Source organism: Saccopteryx bilineata, chromosome 6 (assembly GCF_036850765.1).
Source record: "Saccopteryx bilineata isolate mSacBil1 chromosome 6, mSacBil1_pri_phased_curated, whole genome shotgun sequence".
In the NCBI taxonomy this organism is placed as follows: domain Eukaryota; kingdom Metazoa; phylum Chordata; class Mammalia; order Chiroptera; family Emballonuridae; genus Saccopteryx; species Saccopteryx bilineata.
This window is the reverse complement of record NC_089495.1, coordinates 184,591,955-184,611,985: the sequence shown is the minus strand read 5'-3', so window position 1 is coordinate 184,611,985 and position 20,031 is coordinate 184,591,955. Positions and strand designations below refer to the sequence as shown.

General features: G+C 39.1%; 1 protein-coding gene across 1 annotated transcript in view; it reads right to left on the bottom strand.

The window, feature by feature from the left end:
- Positions 1 to 20,031, bottom strand: part of SYCP2 (synaptonemal complex protein 2) — a 102,748-nt gene that overhangs the window by 10,559 nt on the left and 72,158 nt on the right. Inside the window, 5 exon segments of the mRNA XM_066235658.1 lie at positions 1,587 to 1,785; positions 4,458 to 4,628; positions 5,401 to 5,438; positions 15,115 to 15,289; positions 16,205 to 16,250. Coding sequence (XP_066091755.1) covers positions 1,587 to 1,785; positions 4,458 to 4,628; positions 5,401 to 5,438; positions 15,115 to 15,289; positions 16,205 to 16,250 — 629 coding nt within the window.

The window sequence follows — 20,031 nt, the reverse complement described above, 5'->3', positions numbered from 1 at the left end:
AAAAAAAAAAAAAAAAAACTGATGTGAATTTTTGGGAAATTTTTGAAGAACTGAATTTCAAAAATTTCAACCTCAAGCATAAATGAGTTAAAAAGGATAAGCTTTCACTAAGACCAAATTATGTTTAAAATGTAAGACTGAAAAAAATGGCTGCATTTAAAATGTAATCATAAGAACATTCAAAACATTTTCCAAACAAAATTATCTATAGTATGGCCTCACTTTAATGAGCAACCTGAGTGTTTTGACATCATAGCCAATACTGTTACATAATAAAGTCACAGAATTTTATGGTTGGAAGAGCTAGGGAAATTATTTGGCCTCAATCCTACATATGAGGAAATTGATGACTTAAATAAATCTTAATATATATGAATTCTCAGTTTTCAGAATAAATCTTGGCATGTGCATCTGTCTTCCAAGGATGTGCTTATCTGAAATGAGTGTGGTCCCAAGCATAATGAAAATATTCTAAAAAAGAACAATACTCTGGCCAGTTGGCTCAATGATATAGCATCAGCCCAGTGTGTGGGTGTCCCGGGTTCAATTTCCGGTCAGGGCACAGAGAAGTGACCATCTGCTTTTCCACCTCTCCTATTTCTCTTTCTTTTCCTCCTGCAGCCATGGCTCTATTAGTTCAAGTACATCAGCAATAGGCACTGAGGAGAGCTCTGTAGAGTCTCAGGTGCTAAAAATAGTTTGGTTGCAAGCATGGCTCCAGATGGGGGTCGCCAGGTGGATCCTGGTTGGGGCACATGAGGGAGAGGGAGTCTTTCTATCTCCCCTCCTCCCACTTGGGAAAAAAAGTCTAACATTTAACTGAAGTTATGGACACTGAGAAATGCTTTAAAACAGTGTTTTTCAACTGTCAGTCCCCAAACTGGTTCTGGTTCATGAAAGAGGTAACCAACCACCTGGCTGTTATATGAAGATTATACACCCAATGATCTTAGTCGAATCTGCTCGTGCTCAGGGTAATTTCTGCCTTAGCAGTCCCCCAAATAATTCTATTTTCACTGGTCCCCAACTGTAAAAAAGTTGAAAACCACTGTTTTAAAACAGAATTTAAAGGAACTGAAAGCTATAAAAAGTACAAACATGAACAACTTGAGTGTCATAGTAGAATTGTCCCTAAGTCTACTTAGCAAAGACAAGTTCTGAGCATTAATTAGTTTAAAAAAAAAAAATCTGACTACCTATAACTTAATATACCCCTCAAAATTACTCTTCAAATTATGTTTCCATATAATTAGAGTTATAATAAAAGTTATTAAATATTAGCCTGACCAGGCAGTGGCAGTGTCGGACTGGGACGCAGAGGACCCAGGTTTGAAAGCCCAAGGTCACTGGCTTGAGCGTGGGATCATAAACATGACCCCATGGTCACTGCCTTGAGCAAGGGGTCACTCGCTCTGCTGTAGCCCCCTGGTCAAGGCACATATGAGAAAGCAATCAATGAACAACTAAGGTGCCACAATAAAGAACTGATGCTTCTCATCTCTCTCCCTTCCCGTCTATCTGTCCCTCTGTCTCTCTCATACACACAAAAGAAGTATTAAATATTTAACTAAAAAAAAGATACTGACCTCTCATTACTTTTATAGATGATGAACTCCCAGATAAAGATACAGGAGATGAGTCAAGGCTATTATCTCTTATTGTATTTTTTAGCAGAGATGAGTTTGCCCATTCTTTTGATAGATCCTTTTGTGTCTTGGCAGAGAAGGAATTCTGTGCTTTCTTTGGCAGCTTCACGGTTTTACTTTTGGACTGTATATTCTCCTCCTAAATATATTGATAACTTTCAAATTATACTAGAATACAAGTAATTTATACTATTTGGGCACATGAGACTAAATTACATTGGCATATTTATTAAATATCTTGTATTACTACAAATGAACATAGCAGGAGTCATAATGTAAGCGGTAAAAGACTAATACTAGAAGACATGACAAATTCACAAGAAAATATAATACATACACTATAATAAATATCATAAGAAATACAAATAAGCCTGACCAGGCGGTGATGCAGTGGATAGAGCATCGGACTGGGATGCAGAGGACCCAGGTTCGAGACCCCGATATCGCCAGCTGGAGTGTGGGCTTATCTGGTTTGAACAAAAGCTCACCAGCTTGGACTCAAGGTCGCTGACTCGAGCAAGGGGTTACTTGGTCTGCTGAAGGCCCTCAGTCAAGGCACATATGAGAAAGCAATCAATGAACAACTAAGGTGTTGCAACTCGCAATGAAAAACTAATGATTGATACTTCTCATCTCTCGGTTCCTGTCTGTCTGTCCCTATCTATCCCTCTCTCTGACTCTGTCTCTGTAAAAAATAAAAAAATAAAATAAAATAAAACACCCTAAGGGTTCAAAGGAGATTATATTCAGTTTAGGGAAAGCAGAGAGAGTTCCTGGATTCCACAGCTCAGGAATCTGTACAGGAAGATACCAAGAGAGGCACACTGAGAGGACAAGGACTGCTGACACCGTAGGGAAGCACAAGGTTATTCTGATTGTTACAGCACTGGGGAGGAAGGGAAATAGTTTAGAAAGGTATTTTGATGCTTGGAATGTCTGACAACATGGTGATAGATATTCAGGGTTTTTCTTTAAAGACGGTGAGAGGGTGAGCTGGAAAGACTTACCTGACTGTATGTATAGTAAATTAAAGTAGGAAGTGATAGAAAATATCAAGATAAACTATACATACAAAAGTCATTAATGTTTTCCTGGTAAGAGATAACAAGGTTATCAACAAGGGGATATGGTGGTTTAAGGACTTAAAATCAGAACAGCAGGATGGCAAGAGAACTACCTCTAATGACAGACTCTAAATTCAAATCTTTGTTTTACTACTTCCTGCTGTGCTGGTGCTAGGCAAGTTCCTTCATCTCTTTGAGCCTCAATTTTCTCATTTGTAAAATGAGACAATAATAGTACTTACTAGTCACCTACAGTACTTATGAAATTTTTTTCTTCTTTTCCAAGTGAGAAGAGGGGAGATACAGACTCCCACATGCACCCCGACTGGGCTCCACCCAGCAACTCCTGTCTGGGGCCATGCTCACAACAGATCTATTTTTTAGCACCTGAGGCAGAGGCTCGATGGAGCCATCCTCAGTACCTGGGGCTAATGCACTTAAACCAATCCTGCCATGGCTGTGGGAGGGGAAGAGAGAGAGAAAAGGAGGAGGGGAAGGGGTAGAAAAGCAGCTGGTCACTTCTCCTGTGTGCCCTGACCTGGAATCAAACCCAGGACATCCACACACTGGGTCAACACTCTACCATGGAGCCAAACAGCCAGGGAAAGTACTTACAAGATTTTAAGAAGTCAAATCTATAAAGTACAGATGCTTCTCAATTTACAATGGAGCATGCCCCAATAAACCCATTGTAAGCAGAAAATATGGTTAAGTCAAAAGTGCATTTACTACATCTAACTTGCAGAACTGCATTAGTCTAGTCCAGGGGTCGGGAACCTATGCTCGCAAGCCAGATGTGGCTCTTTTGATGGCTGCATCTCGCTCGCAGACAAATCTTTAATTAAAAAAATAACATTAAAAATATAAAACATTCTCGGCCCTGGCCTGTTGGCTCAGTGGTAGAGCGTCGGCCTGGCGTGCGGGAGTCCCGGGTTCAATTCCCGGCCAGGGCACACAGGAGAAGCGCCCATCTGCTTCTCCACCCCTCCCCCTCTCCTTCCTCTCTGTCTCTCTCTTGGCCCCTCCCGCAGCCAAGGTTCCACTGGAGCAGTTTGCCCGGGCACTGAGGAAGACTCTGTGGCCTCTGCCTCAGGTGCTAGAATGGCTCTGATTGTGGCAGAGCGACGCCCCAAGATGGGCAGAGCATCGCCCCCTGGTGGGTGTGCCAGGTGGATCCCGGTCAGGTGCATGCGGGAGTCTGACTGCCTCCCTGTTTCCAACTTCAGAAAAGGAAAAAAAAATAAAATAAAATATATATATATATATATATATATATATATATATATATATATATATATATATATATATAAAACATTCTCATGTATTACAATCCATTTCCTACCACTCATGTTCATGGTTGCGGGTAGCTGGAGCCAATCACAGCTGTCCTCCGGGACACCACCAAATTTTTATTGGATAATGCATAATGTACATGGGTCATTGTATGGCTCTCATGGAATTACATTTTAAAATATGTGGCATTCATGGCTTTTCCAGCCAAAAAGATTCCCGACCCCTGGTCTAGTCTAACTTAACTGTGCTCAGAACACAATATCCAAAAAATGCTGGCGCAACAGTGCACTCAGAGTGTTGGTTGCTGACCCTGGTGATTCTCATACAGGGCTGAATCTTAGAGTGAACAGATAACTTTGACATTTTTACAAAAATGTCATTTTACCAAAATATATTCTATATTTAGTATCTAAGAGGCTTTTAGAAATTAGTAATCTGAATTTTTTCTATTTACCTTTACTAGAAATTTCTCTTTCAGGAATTGTGAAACTTCTTGTTCACATTCTGATTCTGAATTTGAGAGATCTTTATAATTTTTTTTAGTGTTTGCTGCTCTTCGTGGAAGTCTGGTTCTTCCATCTGGAATGGTTTCATCTACCTTTTTGGTGATGTTTTTCTTGGGTGTCTTTGGGAGAAAAATTCCTAAATATTATATCAATATTTGAGTTATAAGAAATATAAGTTATTTGCTATAAAATTAAAAATGTGATACACCTACATAAAATATCTCTAGAAATAGATTCCTGATTAACATTTTTACATGACTAGAGAGAATTAAAAAAAGACTAGAATACACTAGAATATTACTTAGCCATAAAAAACAAAAGAACTCAAATCTTGCTATTTGCAACAACATGAGTGAACCTAGAGAGTATTAAGTGAAATAAATTGGACAAGGAAAAACAAACACCATATGATTTCAATTATCCATGTAATCTCAAAAACAAAACAGAATGAAACAGAAACCAACTCATACAGAGAATAAACTGATGGTTGCGAAAGGGGCAAGGGTGGGAGGTAGGACAAAGGGAATGGGAATTAAGAAGCACAAACTTCCAGTTAAACATATTTAAAAAGACTGGACTTTACATTTCCATTCCAAGTATCTTCTCTACCACTTTTTTTATCCCTGTCATTAAAGTGTTGAGAAGCCTGATTTATATTACCTAACTTAAATAAAAAAGAGAAAGAAAAAGCTATCAAAAAATATCACATAATAAAATAGAACTAAAATACGATAACATGATTCAAAAAGGCAGAAGATAGGAGTAAGGGTGCAAAGACAAACTATAGAAAACAAGTAACAACAAGGATAAAATCATGAGATGGCAAGTGAACATTTTTCATGACAAGGAGAAAAATGATTTTAAAGGGTTGAACACAAACTTGAGTTTTACCATTTTAGAAGTTGGTAGTTCTCTTTCCAAAGATGATCCTGCAATTCAAGAAAATAAGATTAAAATTTTCAAATGGATAAAAACTGGCATTAAAGCTTGTTAGAGTATTTCTGCATATAAGTTAAATATACATCTTTAAACTCAAACTTTAAATTTTAAGGTGATTTAAGGCTAAATTAACATTGGTAACTTTATAGTATTAATATGATAGGAATTACAAACTTCTTTTATATTATAAAACTTTTTAAATATACAAGAGAATATGTAACATAAATTATGAAGTTAATATCCAGGAGAGTCTACCATTAAGTTTAAGAACTAGATTGTGAAAAATGTTGAATCTATTTGTGTGTACTTGCTTATGTGATCCTCCATATCCCCTCTGCTGAAAGTAATCACTATCCTGAAATGGTTCTCATGCACTTGATCTCAAAAAAATTTTTCATTCACAGATATATATCCCTAAATAATATAATGAACTTTTATAAAACAGAGCCATGTCATATGTAAAAATCTATGACTTACTTTATTTGTCTAAAATTAATCCATAGTCTTGAGAGTAGCTTTAAGTCCCTATTTACCCTTTTATGCCTTTCAAGCACAATTTCAACTTCCTAAATATTCCCTGAAGCCTAAGAAATAGAATTGTCTAAGCAAAGAAAGCAATGAAATTCTGGAAGAAAGATTCTTCCCAATCTTGGCAATAAGACAGCTCAGACCTATAGATTTGTTGTCATTCAGCCACTTAACCAAAACAGTTCACTCAGAAGTTCAACTTTAAAAGTATTTACTGGAGATGACGTCAGAGTAATGGCGGGGTAGGAAGCGATACCGATAAATCTCCCCCAAAACTCAACAAGATCTTCAACCAGAAACAGAAAAACCTATACTTGGAGCCTCCAGATGCTTCGCAATACACCCGAAGGTATGGTCGAGTGAAAAATTGGCTAAATAGCCTGACCAGGCGGTGGCGCAGTGGATAGAGCGTCGGACTGGGATGCGGAAGTACCCAGGTTCGAGACTCCGAGGTCGCGCGTGGGCTCATCTGGCTTGAGCAAAGAGCTCGCCAGCTTGGACCCAAGGTCGCTGGCTCCAGCAAGGGGTTACTCGGTCTGCTGAAGGCCCACGGTCAAGGCACATGTGAGAAAGCAATCAATGAACAACTAAGAAGTCGCAACGCGCAACGAGAAACTGATGATTGATGCTTCTCATCTCTCTCTGTTCCTGTCTGTCTGTCCCTGTCTATCTCTGCCTCTGTAAAAAAAAATAAATAAAAAAAAATAAAATAAAAAATAAAAATAAAAAAAAATTGGCTAAATATATAACCAAACCCCGAAGGAAATAGGGAGTAAGAAATGCTCCGCCTTCCTCACTAACCTAAACAGGGCGGCTTTCTCTGGTAACTGTGAATATAGAAACTGAGGTGGGCAAAGGGGGTGAATAGATCCAGGCCGCGGCACAAACGGCCAAACCAGGCTGTGGCATGGAGATCCAAGCCGAGGAAAAACTGATCCTGTGGCAACCCGGGCAATACAAGCTAACACTCGCACCAAACCCAAACAAAGAAAGACAAGCGGGGCAGCCATTTTACCCGATCTCCTGGTCGGTGCGCAGTTAGTGGGCAAGAGATTTCTTCCTAAGCCCCGGGAGTGGGTGCCCATGTTACCCCACAGAGAGGCAGAGTCAGAGGCCTTTCTGTGGGCCGAAAGCAGAATCTCTAGACAGCCCCAGTGCCCTGGGAAAGCCGCGCACAGGAGGGAGCGAGAACTAATTCCAACGGTGGAAATTTTCCATGCTGGTGGGGGTTTCACTCAGAGGGAAACGCGGCCAGCCTCATATCCTGGTCTGCGCGCGCAGATAGGGAGTGAGAGATTCCTCCGAGTGCCTCGGCAGTGCGCACCCGTGTTATCGCACAAAGGGGCAGAGTCAGGGGCCTTTGTGTGGGCCAAAGCAGAATCTCGGGCTGCCCCAGCACCTTGCAAAAGTCGCGCACGGGGACGGAGCGAGAGCCAATTCCAACGCTGCAACTTTTCCATGCGGTTGGGGGTTTCACTCAGAGCGTGAGACTGCTGGCCGGATATCCTGGTCTGCGCGCGCAGACAGTGAGTGAGAGTTTCCTCCAAGAGCCCGGAAGTGGGCGCCCGCCTGTGTTACCAGACAGAGTGGCAGAGCCAGAGGTCTTTGAGTGGGCGGAAACCCTGCCTAATTATGCTAGCAGCTCTAGAAGAGAGTAGACCGCAATATTTAAAGTCCTGAAAGAGAGGAACTTTCAGCCACGAATACTATACCCATCAAAGCTATCCTTCAAATATGAAGGAGAAATAAAAACATTCACAGATACAGTAAAGATGAGGGAATTTATCATCAGAAAACCCCCACTCCAGGAATTACTAAAGGGGGTTCTCCAATCAGATACAAAGAACAAAAAAAAACAGAGCCACAAGTAAAAGCTCCAAGAAGAACACAATAAAACCAAATTTAAACTGTGACGACAACAAAAACAAAGGGGGGGAGAAGATGGAGATTAACAGTAGCAAAGGACAATGGAGTGCAAAAGTACTCACAAAATAGTTCGCTACAATGAACAGGGTAGGGACCCTTTTCATTACTCAAAGATAACCACCATTGAAAAAACCACCACAGAGGCACATGAGATAAAAGAGATAGCAACAGAGGAAAGGTGTATGGAATACAACCAAATAAAAACAAAAGATAGAAAAATGAAAGAAGGATCAAACAAGACACAAAACTAACAGAAAGCAAGATATAAAATGGCAATAGGGAACTCACAAGTGTCAATAATTACACTAAATGTAAACAGATTAAACTCACCAATAAAAAGGCACAGAGTAGCAGAATGGATTAAAAAAGAAAATCCAACTGTATGCTGCCTACAGGAAACTCATCTAAGTAACAAGGATAAAAACAAATTCAAAGTGAAAGGCTGGAAAACAATACTCCAAGCAAATAACATCCAAAAAAAAGCAGGTGTAGCAATACTCATATCGGATAATGCTGACTACAAGACAGGAAAAGTACTCAGAGACAAAAATGGCCATTTCATAATGGCTAAGGGGACACTGAAGAAGACATAACAATTCTTAATATATATGCACCAAACCAAGGAGCACCAAAATATATAAGACAGCTACTTATTGATCTTAAAACAAAAACTGACAAAAATACAATCATACTTGGAGACCTCAATACACTGCTGACGGCTCTAGATCGGTCATCCAAACAGAGAATCAACAAAGACATAGTGGCCTTAAACAAAACACTAGAGGCACCTGGATATGATAGACATCTACAGGATATTTCATCGCAAAGTGACTGAGTATACATTTTTCTCCAGTGAACATGGATCATTCTCAAGAATTGACCATATGTTGGGCCACAAAAAGAACATCAGCAAATTCAGAAAAACTGAAGTTGTACCAAGCATATTTTCTGATCATAAAGCCTTGAAATTAGAATTCAACTGCAAAAAAGAGGAAAAAAATCCCACAAAAATGTGGAAACTAAACAACATACTTTTAAAAAATGAATGGGTCAAAGAAGAAATAAGTGCAGAGATCAAAAGATATATACAGACTAATGAAAATGACAATACGACATATCAGAATCTATGGGATGCAGCAAAAGCAGTGATAAGAGGGAAGTTCATATCACTTCAGGCATATATGAACAAACAAGAGAGAGCCCAAGTGAACCACTTAACTTCCCACCTTAAGGAACTAGAAAAAGAAGAACAAAGACAACCCAAAACCAGCCGAAGAAAGGAGATAATAAAAATCAGAGCAGAAATAAATGAATTAGAGAACAGAAAAACTATAGAAAAAATTAATAGAACAAGGAGCTGGTTCTTTGAAAAGATCAACAAAATTGACAAACCCTTGGCAAGACTTACCAAGGAAAAAAGAGAAAGAACTCATATAAACAAAATCCAAAATGAAAGAGGAGAAATCACCACGGACACCGTAGATATACAAAGAATTATTGTAGAATACTATGAAAAACTTTATGCCACTAAATTCAACAACCTAGAAGAAATGGATAAATTCCTAGAAAAATACAACCTTCCTAGACTGAGTCAAGAAGAAGCAGAAAGCCTAAACAGACCTATCAGTAGGGAAGAAATAGAAAAAACCATTAAAAACCTCCCCAAAAATAAAAGTCCAGGCCCTGACGGCTATACCAGCGAATTTTATCAAACATTCAAAGAAGACTTGGTTCCTACTCTACTCAAAGTCTTCCAAAAAATTGAAGAAGAAGCAATACTTCCGAACACATTTTATGAGGCCAACATAACCCTCATACCAAAACCAGGCAAGGATGGCACAAAAAAAGAAAACTACAGACCAATATCTCTAATGAATACAGATGCTAAAATACTAAACAAAATACTAGCAAATCGAATACAACAACATATTAAAAAAAATACATCATGATCAAGTGGGATTCATCCCAGAATCTCAAGGATGGTTCAACATACGTAAAACGGTTAACGTAATACACCATATCAACAAAACAAAGAACAAAAACCACATGATCTTATCAATAGACGCAGAAAAGGCTTTTGATAAAATACAACACAATTTTATGTTTAAGACTCTCAACAAAATGGGTATAGAAGGAAAATATCTCAACATGATAAAGGCCATATATGATAAACCATCAGCTAACATCATATTAAATGGCACTACACTGAAGGCTTTCCCCCTTAAATCGGGAACAAGACAGGGTTGTCCACTCTCTCCACTCTTATTTAATGTGGTACTAGAGGTTCTAGCCAGAGCAATCAGACAAGACAAAGAAATAAAAGGCATCCATATCGGAAAAGAAGAAGTAAAGGTATCACTTTTTGCAGATGATATGATCCTATACATCGAAAACCCCAAAGAATCCACAAAAAGACTACTAGAAACAATAAGCCAATACAGTAAGGTCGCAGGATACAAAATTAACATACAGAAGTCAATAGCCTTTCTATATGCCAACAATGAAACAATTGAGAACGAACTCAAAAGAATAATCCCCTTCACGATTGCAACAAAAAAAATAAAATACTTAGGAATAAACATAACAAAGAATGTAAAGGACTTATATAATGAAAACTATAAACCATTGTTAAGGGAAATCGAAAAAGATATAATGAGATGGAAGAATATACCTTGTTCTTGGCTAGGAAGAATAAATATAATCAAGATGGCTATATTACCCAAAGCAATATACAAATTTAATGCAATTCCCATCAAACTTCCAATGACGTTTTTTAAAGAAATAGAGCAAAAAATCATCAGATTTATATGGAACTATAAAAAACCCCGAATAGCCAAAGCAATCCTAAAGAAAAAGAATGAAGCTGGGGGCATTACAATACCTGACTTCAAACTATATTATAGGGCCACGACAATCAAAACAGCATGGTATTGGCAGAAAAATAGACACTCAGACCAATGGAACAGAATAGAAAGTCCAGAAATAAAACCACATATATATAGTCAAATAATTTTTGATAAAGGGGCCAACAACACACAATGGAGAAAAGAAAGCCTCTTCAATAAATGGTGCTGGGAAAACTGGAAAGCCACATGCAAAAGAATGAAACTGGACTACAGTCTCTCCCCCTGTACAAAAATTAACTCAAAATGGATCAAAGATCTAAACATAAGACCTGAAACAATTAAGTACATAGAAGAAGACATAGGTACTCAACTCATGGACCTGGGTTTTAAAGAGCATTTTATGAATTTGACTCCACAGGCAAGAGAAGTGAAGGCAAAAATTAATGAATGGGACTACATCAGACTAAGAAGTTTTTGCTCAGCAAGAGAAACTGATAGCAAAATAAACAAAGCCAACTAAATGGGAAATGATATTTTCAAACAACAGCTCAGATAAGGGCCTAATATCCAAAATATACAAAGAACTCATAAAACTCAACAACAAACAAACAAACAATCCAATAAAAAAATGGGAAGAGGATATGAACAGACACTTCTCCCAGGAAGAAATACAAATGGCCAACAGATATATGAAAAGATGCTCATCTTCTTTAGCTATTAGAGAAATGCAAATCAAAACGGCAATGAGATACCACCTCACACCTGTTCGATTAGCTATTATTAGCAAGACAGGTAATAGCAAATGTTGGAGAGGCTGTGGAGAAAAAGGAACCCTCATACACTGTTGGTGGGAATGTAAAGTAGTACAACCATTATGGAAGAAAGTATGGTGGTTCCTCAAAAAACTGAAAATAGAACTACCTTATGACCCAGCAATCCCTCTACTGGGTATATATCCCAAAAAACTCAGAAACATTGATACGTAAAGACACATGCAGCCCCATGTTTATTGCAGCATTGTTCACAGTGGCCAGGACATGGAAACAACCAAAAAGCCCATCAATAGATGACTGGATAAAGAAGATGTGGCACATATACACTATGGAATACTACTCAGCCATAAGAAATGATGACATCGGAACATTTACAGCAAAATGGTGGGATCTTGATAACATGATACGAAGCGAAATAAGTAAATCAGAAAAAAACAGGAACTGCATTATTCCATACGTAGGTGGGACATAAAAGTGAAACTAAGAGACATTGATAAGAGTGTGGTGGTTACGGGGAGGGAGGGGGGAATGGGAGAGGGAAAGGGGGAGGGGGAGGGGCACAAAGAAAACAAGATAGAAGGTGACAGAGGACAATCTGACTTTGGGTGATGGGTATGTAACATAATTGAACGACAAGATAACCTGGACTTGTTATCTTTGAATATATGTATCCTGATTTATTGATGTCACTCCATTAAAAAAAATTAAAAAAAAACAGAAAATAAAATAAAAGTATTTACTAATTATATAATATTCTAACTTTTCTTGTCTCTCCAAGATGTCTAATCTTCTACTTTGTTATAAATGTCTTTATTTATACATTTTCCCACTAAACTGTAAGCTCCCTGAAAGCATGTGAATCTTATGTTTATCCAGTGTGTCAAAGTCCACTCACTATATGACTAGATCTAGGTGCATCTTTGAACATTTTCCCACAAGTTTGATCAACATTTAATTACTGCTATACTGTGTTCTGTGAGCACACTATGCTATTTCATACTTCTCTTTTATTTATGATAATCTTGCTGCTTCTTTTCCATATACATATTGATTGACCTCATCTGTTTTCAAGATTCAGCATCATTTCTAAACACATGCCAAAATTCATTTCCATATCTCTATTTTTACTTCTTCTTTTTATTTATTTATTTATTTATTTTTCATTTTTCTGAAGCTGGAAACGGGGAGAGGCAGTCAGACAGACTCCCGCATGCGCCCGACCGGGATCCACCCGGCACACCCACCATGGGGCTACGCTCTGCCCACCAGGGGGCGATGCTCTGCCCATCCTGGGCGTCGCCATGTTGCGACCAGAGCCACTCTAGCGCCTGAGGCAGAGGCCACAGAGCCATCCCCAGCGCCCAGGCCATCTTTGCTCCAATGGAGCCTTGGCTGCGGGAGGGGAAGAGAGAGACAGAAAGGAAAGCAAGGCGGAGGGGTGGAGAAGCAAATGGGCACTTCTCCTGTGTGCCCTGGCCAGGAATCAAACCCAGGATTTTTTTACTTCTTCTTAAAGTTTTACCCACCCTCCCCTACCTTCACAGGTTGCCACTGGTTATTTTTATCCTGAAATAAAAGCAATTTTCAGATAAAAGAATTTAAAAAATAAAGATAGTGTAAGGAGCCTCTGGGACAACTTTAAGATTACCAACATTTGCATCATGGGGGGTGATGTAAGAAGAAGAGAGAGAGCAAGAAATTGAAAACGTATTTGAAAAAATAATTACAAAAACTTCCCTAACCTGGTAAAAGAAATAGACATACAAGTCCAGGAAGCATAGAGAATCCCAAACAAAATGAACCCAAAGTAGCCTACAGTAAGACACATCGTAATTAAAGTGTCAAAGGTTAAAGGTAAGCTTAAAAGCAACAAAAACAAAGTTTAGTTACCTACAAGGGAGCTTCCATAAGACTGTCAGCTGATTTCTCAACAGAAATTTTGCAAGCCAGAAGGGACTGGCATGAAATATTCATAGTGATATAAAGCAAGGACCTACAACCAAGATTATCCAGCAAAACTATCATTTAGAATTGAAGGACATATCATGAGCTTCCCAGACCAGACAAGTAAAAGCTAAAGGATTTCATCATCACCAAACCAGTTTTACATAAAATTTTAAGGGGTCTTCTTTAAGAAAATAAGATTTAAAATATTAATAAAATGGCAATAAATATATATATATCAATAAATGAATCTAAAAAAGCAACAAACAAGGAAGCAGAACAGAAACAGACTGACACAGGGAACATTTTGATGGTTGCCAGATTGAGGGGGGAGGAAATGGGTGAAAAAGGTAAAGGGATTAAGACATACAAATTTATTGTTACAGAATAGTCATGGGACGTAAAGTACAACATAGGGAATATGGTCAATAATTTCTAATAACTATGTATGGTGTCAGATGGGTACAAGATTTATCAGGATGATCACTCAGTTATATAATTTCTAATCGGTGGAGTGTACACCTAAAACTAATATATCAACAAATTTAAAAATACAAAATGATTTAAATTTTTAAAAAACCTGATTCCCTGAAAACAAATTGTTTTAGTAAACATTGAAATTGATGTTAACTGATGTAAAAATGGTCATTAATTCTACTCCAAAAAACCCATACCTCAAACTCATATCCAACTACTTAAAGAGATTTGCTAGATAAAGCAGAAGCTATATGCTAGAAAAAACATTTTGTGAAAGATTTAGGCAAAAATATTTCTGCAAGAAAATTATTTTCCTTTCAATACATTTTTATTGCATCTATATGAATTTCTAAAAAGTATGTGTGTTGAGTATGGCGGGGAAGGAGAATGTTATCCAAGCTTTGATTTTGTTTATGGTGTTGGATTCATGAGTACTTAATACATTATTCACAATAAATACCTAATATCTGAATAATAGGCCATGAATAGAAAAATGATGAAAGTATGTCATGAACCAAAGATTAAAATAAATTATTTTGTGTACCTGAGATCCCACTTTTAAAAAACAATTTAAATATAACCACATTACCAACCTTAGCCAGTCTGCTCAGTGGATAGAGTGTCGGTCTGACATGTGGATGTCTCAGGTTCAATCCCCAATCAGAGCACACATGAGATGCAACCATCTGTTTCTCTTCCCCTCCCTCTCTCTCTTCCCCTCTCATAACCAATGGCTCGATTGGTTCAAGCATCAGCCCTGGGCGCTTAGGATAGCTCAGTTGATCTAAGCATTGGCCTCAGGCATTGATAAGTTCCATTGATTCTAACATTGGCCCCAGACAGAAGTTCCTGGGTGGATCTTGGTCTGAGTGCATGATGGAATCTGTCTCACTATCTCCCCTCCTTTCACTTAAAATTTTTTTTTCATATATATATATATATATATATATATATATATATATATGACCATATTACCAAAAATAATAAAACAAAAAGCAAAAATGCTATAGTGTTTGTATATTGCTTTCACTCTTTTTCTATTCATAAGGCTATATGATAAAAATACTATCAACATACAAAAATATACTTATCAACCAGCAAAGCATTTTATATATAGTTTAGTTGAAATAGTAAAATCATTTGCAACATTTTTTTATAAAGTGATTTCTTACTTGATTTCCCACTTTTCTGTTTCTTCTTCACACTTTTATTTCTGCTATATTTTATGAGCTGTGGTTTTGATTTTGATTCTCTTAGCCAGCTAATATCGGTCTTGACATCATCATCACATCTGTATTCTGTGTCAGTATCACTAAAGAGGTTTTTATTTTTATGACTTGTTATAATCTATTTAAAAAGAGAGAGAATCCTTGAAATAAATGAAGAAATGTGTCTTTTACGTTATGCAAAGTAAGTTAAACCAAACAAAAAAACCCACAAAAAACAGGAAGATTAATTTCTTCATCTTATTATTAGCAATACTAATCTACCTGGTATTAAAACCTGTCCACGAAAGTCACTTGGAAATCCACATCAGAGATCAAGATTTGTATTTTGTTGTCAATGTTAATTAAAAGTTAAAACAGCAAAACAGCTTACTTCCATAGAGACATAACCTATCACAATCAAAGGAAAGTAAAGTCACATCTATTACTAGATGATTACAATAGCTCAGAAGACATTAAGAAGAGTCAATAATGGGAGCATGGATAATCTCTGAGGAAACAAATTATTCAGTTATTTCTGTTTTCTTGTTCTGTATAATCTTTATTGAAAAATTATTAAAAAGAAATACTGGGTTTTTTTTGTTTTGTTTTGTTTGTTTGTTTTTTTCATTTTTCTGAAGCTGGAAACAGGGAGAGACAGACAGACTCCCCGCACGCGCCCGACCGGGATCCACCCGGCACGCCCACCAGGGGGGACGCTCTGCCCACCAGGAGGCGATGCTCTGCCCATCCTGGGCGTCGCCATGTTGCGACCAGAGCCACTCTAGCGCCTGAGGCAGAGGCCACAGAGCCATCCCCAGCGCCCAGGCCATCTTTGCTCCAATGGAGCCCTGGCTGCAGGAGGGGAAGAGAGAGACAGAGAGGAAAGCGCGGCGGAGGGGTGGAGAAGCAAATGGGCGCTTCTCCTGTGTGCCCTGGCCGGGAATCGAACCTGGGTCCTCCGCATGCTAGGCCGACGCTCTACCGCTGAGCCAACCGGCCAGGACCTAAAAAGAAATACTGGTTTTAATAGACATACTGGGATATTATAACTTACTCTTTTATCTTTTGTTTTGAAAGATGGTTCAAGTTCATCATGATTCCTTAAACAAAAAATATGCATTAATTTTAATTACTTGTTTTCTTAAGGCAGCATGCACTGAGCAGTTAGACCTGGATTTAGCCTTTCTCTTTACTAATGCACTATATAATTCTGGCCAAGGACTTGTCCTCTCTGACTTCAGTTAATTATACAATTACAAGGTTAGATGAAAGTACTACTAAGTCCTTTCAGCATTATCATGTAAGATATACAACTAATATTAAAAGTGCACAGAATCTACATTATTAATTTTAGAAGTACAATTGATCGTTAAACAGGTTTTAACTGTGCAGGTTCACTTAAACAGATTATTTTCAATAAATACTGCAAATGTATTTTCTCTTCCTTATGATTTTCTTAACATTTTCTTTTCTCTAGCTAACTTTACTGTAAGAATACAGCATATTGTACATATACAAAATATGTGTTTATTAAATGTTTGTTACTGGTAAGACTTCTGGGTCAACAGTAGGGTATTATAATGTGTTTAACTTTTGGAGGAGTAAAAAGTTATACACAATTTTTTTTTTTACAGAGACAGAGAGAGAGTCAGAGTGAGGGATAGACAGGGACAGACAGACAGGAATGGAGAGATGAGAAGCATCAATCATTCGTTTTTTGTTGCACATTGTGACACCTTAGTTGTTCATTGATTGCTTTCTCATATGTGCCTTGAACACAGGCCTTCAGCAGACTGAGTAACCCCTTGCTTGAGCCAGCGACCTTGGGTCCAAGCTGGTGAGCTTTTTGCTCAAATTAGATGACCCCACGCTCAAGCTGGCGACCTCAGGGTCTCGAACCTGGGTCCTCAGCATCCCAGTCCGATGCTCTATCCACTGCATGACCGCCTGGTCAGGCTATAGACAAACTTTTAATTGCACAGGGAGTCAGTAACCCTAATCCTCGTGTTATTCAAATGTCAACTATAAATGCTGAAATAATAGAATAATGGGAATAATCATAACAGTAGCATTTTTATTCATACTTTTCATACATAGAAAACTCTCAGATAAACTGGGGAAAATATTTAAGGAAAAGAACAATTGAAACAAGTATATTTTGGAGCAAGGCATTGCTGAGTCACTTGAAGGAGCCAGGTCAAAAAGCTAATTAAAGGGTGAACCTTAAGAGTAGTTTTGGGAGCGGCAAGATGGCGATGGAGTAGGTGGATGTTCTAACTTCCACTTCCCAGAACCAAAGTGGTTTACAACTTAATTTTAAGAACAATCATCTGGAAAAACCAACTTTGGGCTAAACCAAGAGGAATCTATAACCAAAGATCACCAAAGAAGCCACACAGACTGGTAGGAAAAGCGGAAACGCAGAGAGGGCTGCCCAGCTCCTGGGAATGAGTAGCAGCCTGGAGGGACTTGTGTGGCAGGAGGGGAGTTTTCTGAACAGGGGAGGGTCCTGGGCCCCAGGACCGGAGCCCTAGCCTGAAGCCCAGGAGCCTAGAAGAGGTATACAAACAGTATTTAGCTGCGAAACAAGTGAGGATACTGTTTGCAAGAAAGAGACAGATTCCTCAGACCCAGGATTCGTCTTAAAAGGACCGTGCAGAAAACCTCTTTCACAACCACTCACCCGGGACTCTGGGGGATGGGGAGAGCTGAGAAGACCAGAGTAGCAGGAAGAGAGTGTAATCTAGGAGACACAGGGAGAAACACTTTGAGGGACAGCCACTCTAATCCCTGGGATGAATCACTACCCAAATCTAAAGTATTTTTCCTGGAACCAGCAGTACCAACAAAGAGAAGCAGGTCACCAGCCAAACAAGCTCTCTTGCTACAATCAGAGCAGAGTTGCTTAGAAGCAGAGAGCCTGTCGGGGATAGAGTATTGAGTGCTGAGGTCTGAGCTACAACACCACACCCACACTGCTGAATGCTCACCGACGGGCTGTTGGCGGCGGGAGGCAGGAGCATGTCCCCATGTCCCATCAGCGGGGGCATAAGGCGGAAGCCAGCAGTGGCTGTGGCCCAAGTACGTGAATGCAGTCCTGCCCCCATGGGGCCAAGGCTTGCAGACCAGGAACACAAATGCAGTCCCACCCATGGAGGCAAGGCGGAAGCTGTAGCAACTGCAGCAGTGGGCCGGCACTGGCAACACCCATGCCTGAATGCCCAAGGCAGCAGCAGCAGTGGTAGCGGGCCTGCAGATAGAGCATACCTCAGGAACACAAAGGCCACACCCTTCTGAGGGCTGAAAATAAAGAAAAATATAAAATAAAATAATAAAATAGGTTGGATAGAATGACACCTGAGGCTAAGGGGCAAGCCACATCCAATACCTTACCTAACTCCTGACTTATAGTACTAAGCCCAACAAGTAGCCACCAATAAGAGGCGGCAGAAAGCAGATCTCAGGGGAACCTGAACATTTAAATGAACATCCTCCAGGCCAAAAGTAGATAAAAGCCAGCCTAAGTAGATATTAACAATGACACCTGGGCTCAGCAGAGACAGCCACAGGATATGGATTGCCTATTGCTCTAAAAAGGTATATAAGGGCCAGTCATAGGCAGTGACACCCTCTGTTCTGAGCCAGGTTTCGGCCAAGAAGATACAGGGAGGGCATATCCAGAGGCCAGATACCAAGAGTATCACTTCAGGACCTAACAACCCTTGTTTGAGTGACCTTTTAAGGAAAGGCTCCTCACACATGACCCAATTAAGATATAGAAAACAGAAAAGCAGCTCTACTAATTAAGGAGACCACAACTCGAACAAGCCTACAAACCACTAACAGAAACAATGGGAAGACAGAGGAACGTAAGCCATATGAATGAATCAACAGGTAAAATCTCCAGAAAAAGATCTAGATGAAATTGAAGTAATCAAATTACCAGATGCAGAGTTTAAAATAATGATTGTTAGGATGCTTAAGGATCTCAAAACTACAATGGATGGACTTAATGAGCACCTAAATAAGGAAACTGTAAGCATCGAAAAGGACACTGAAATCATAAAAAAAAAACCAGACAGAAATGACAAACACAATATCAGAAATAAAAACTACACCAGCCTGACCAGGTGGTGGCGCAGTGGATAGAACGTCAGACTGGGATGCAGAGGACCCAAGTTCGAGACCCCGAGGCCACCAGCTTGACCGTGGGCTCACTGGCTTGAGCAAAAAGCTCACCAGCTTGGACCCAAAGTCACTAGCTTGAGCAAGGGGTTACTCGGTCTGCTGAGGGCCCACAGTCAAAGACACATATGAGAAAGCAATCAATGAACAACTAAGGTGTCGCAACAAAAAACTGATGATTGATGCTTCTCATCTCTCTCCGTTCCTGACTGTCTGTCCCTATCTATTCCTCTCTCTGACTCTCTCTCTCTGTCCCTGTAAAAACAAAAAACAAACAAAAAGAAAAAAAACTACACCAGAAGGAATGAAAAGCAGGCAGGAAAAAGCAGAGGATCGAATCAGCGACTTAGAAGACAAGATAAGTGAAAGCACAGAAGCAGAACAGCAGAAAGAAAACAGGATCAAAAAGTCTGAGGAAACTTTAAGAGAGCTCTGTGACAACATGAAGAGAAACAATATCCGCATAATAGGGGTTCCTGAAGGAGAAGAGAAAGAACAAGGGTTAGAGAACCCGACTGAAAATATTATAGCTGAAAATTTCCCTAAATTGAATGCAGGAAAGACTCATACAGGTTCAAGAAGCAGAGAACCGCATTAAAAAAGAACCAAAAGATACCTACACCAAGACAAATCATAATCAAAATACCAAAGCTAAGAGATAAAGAATATTAAAAGCTGCAAGAGAAAAACAGTCAA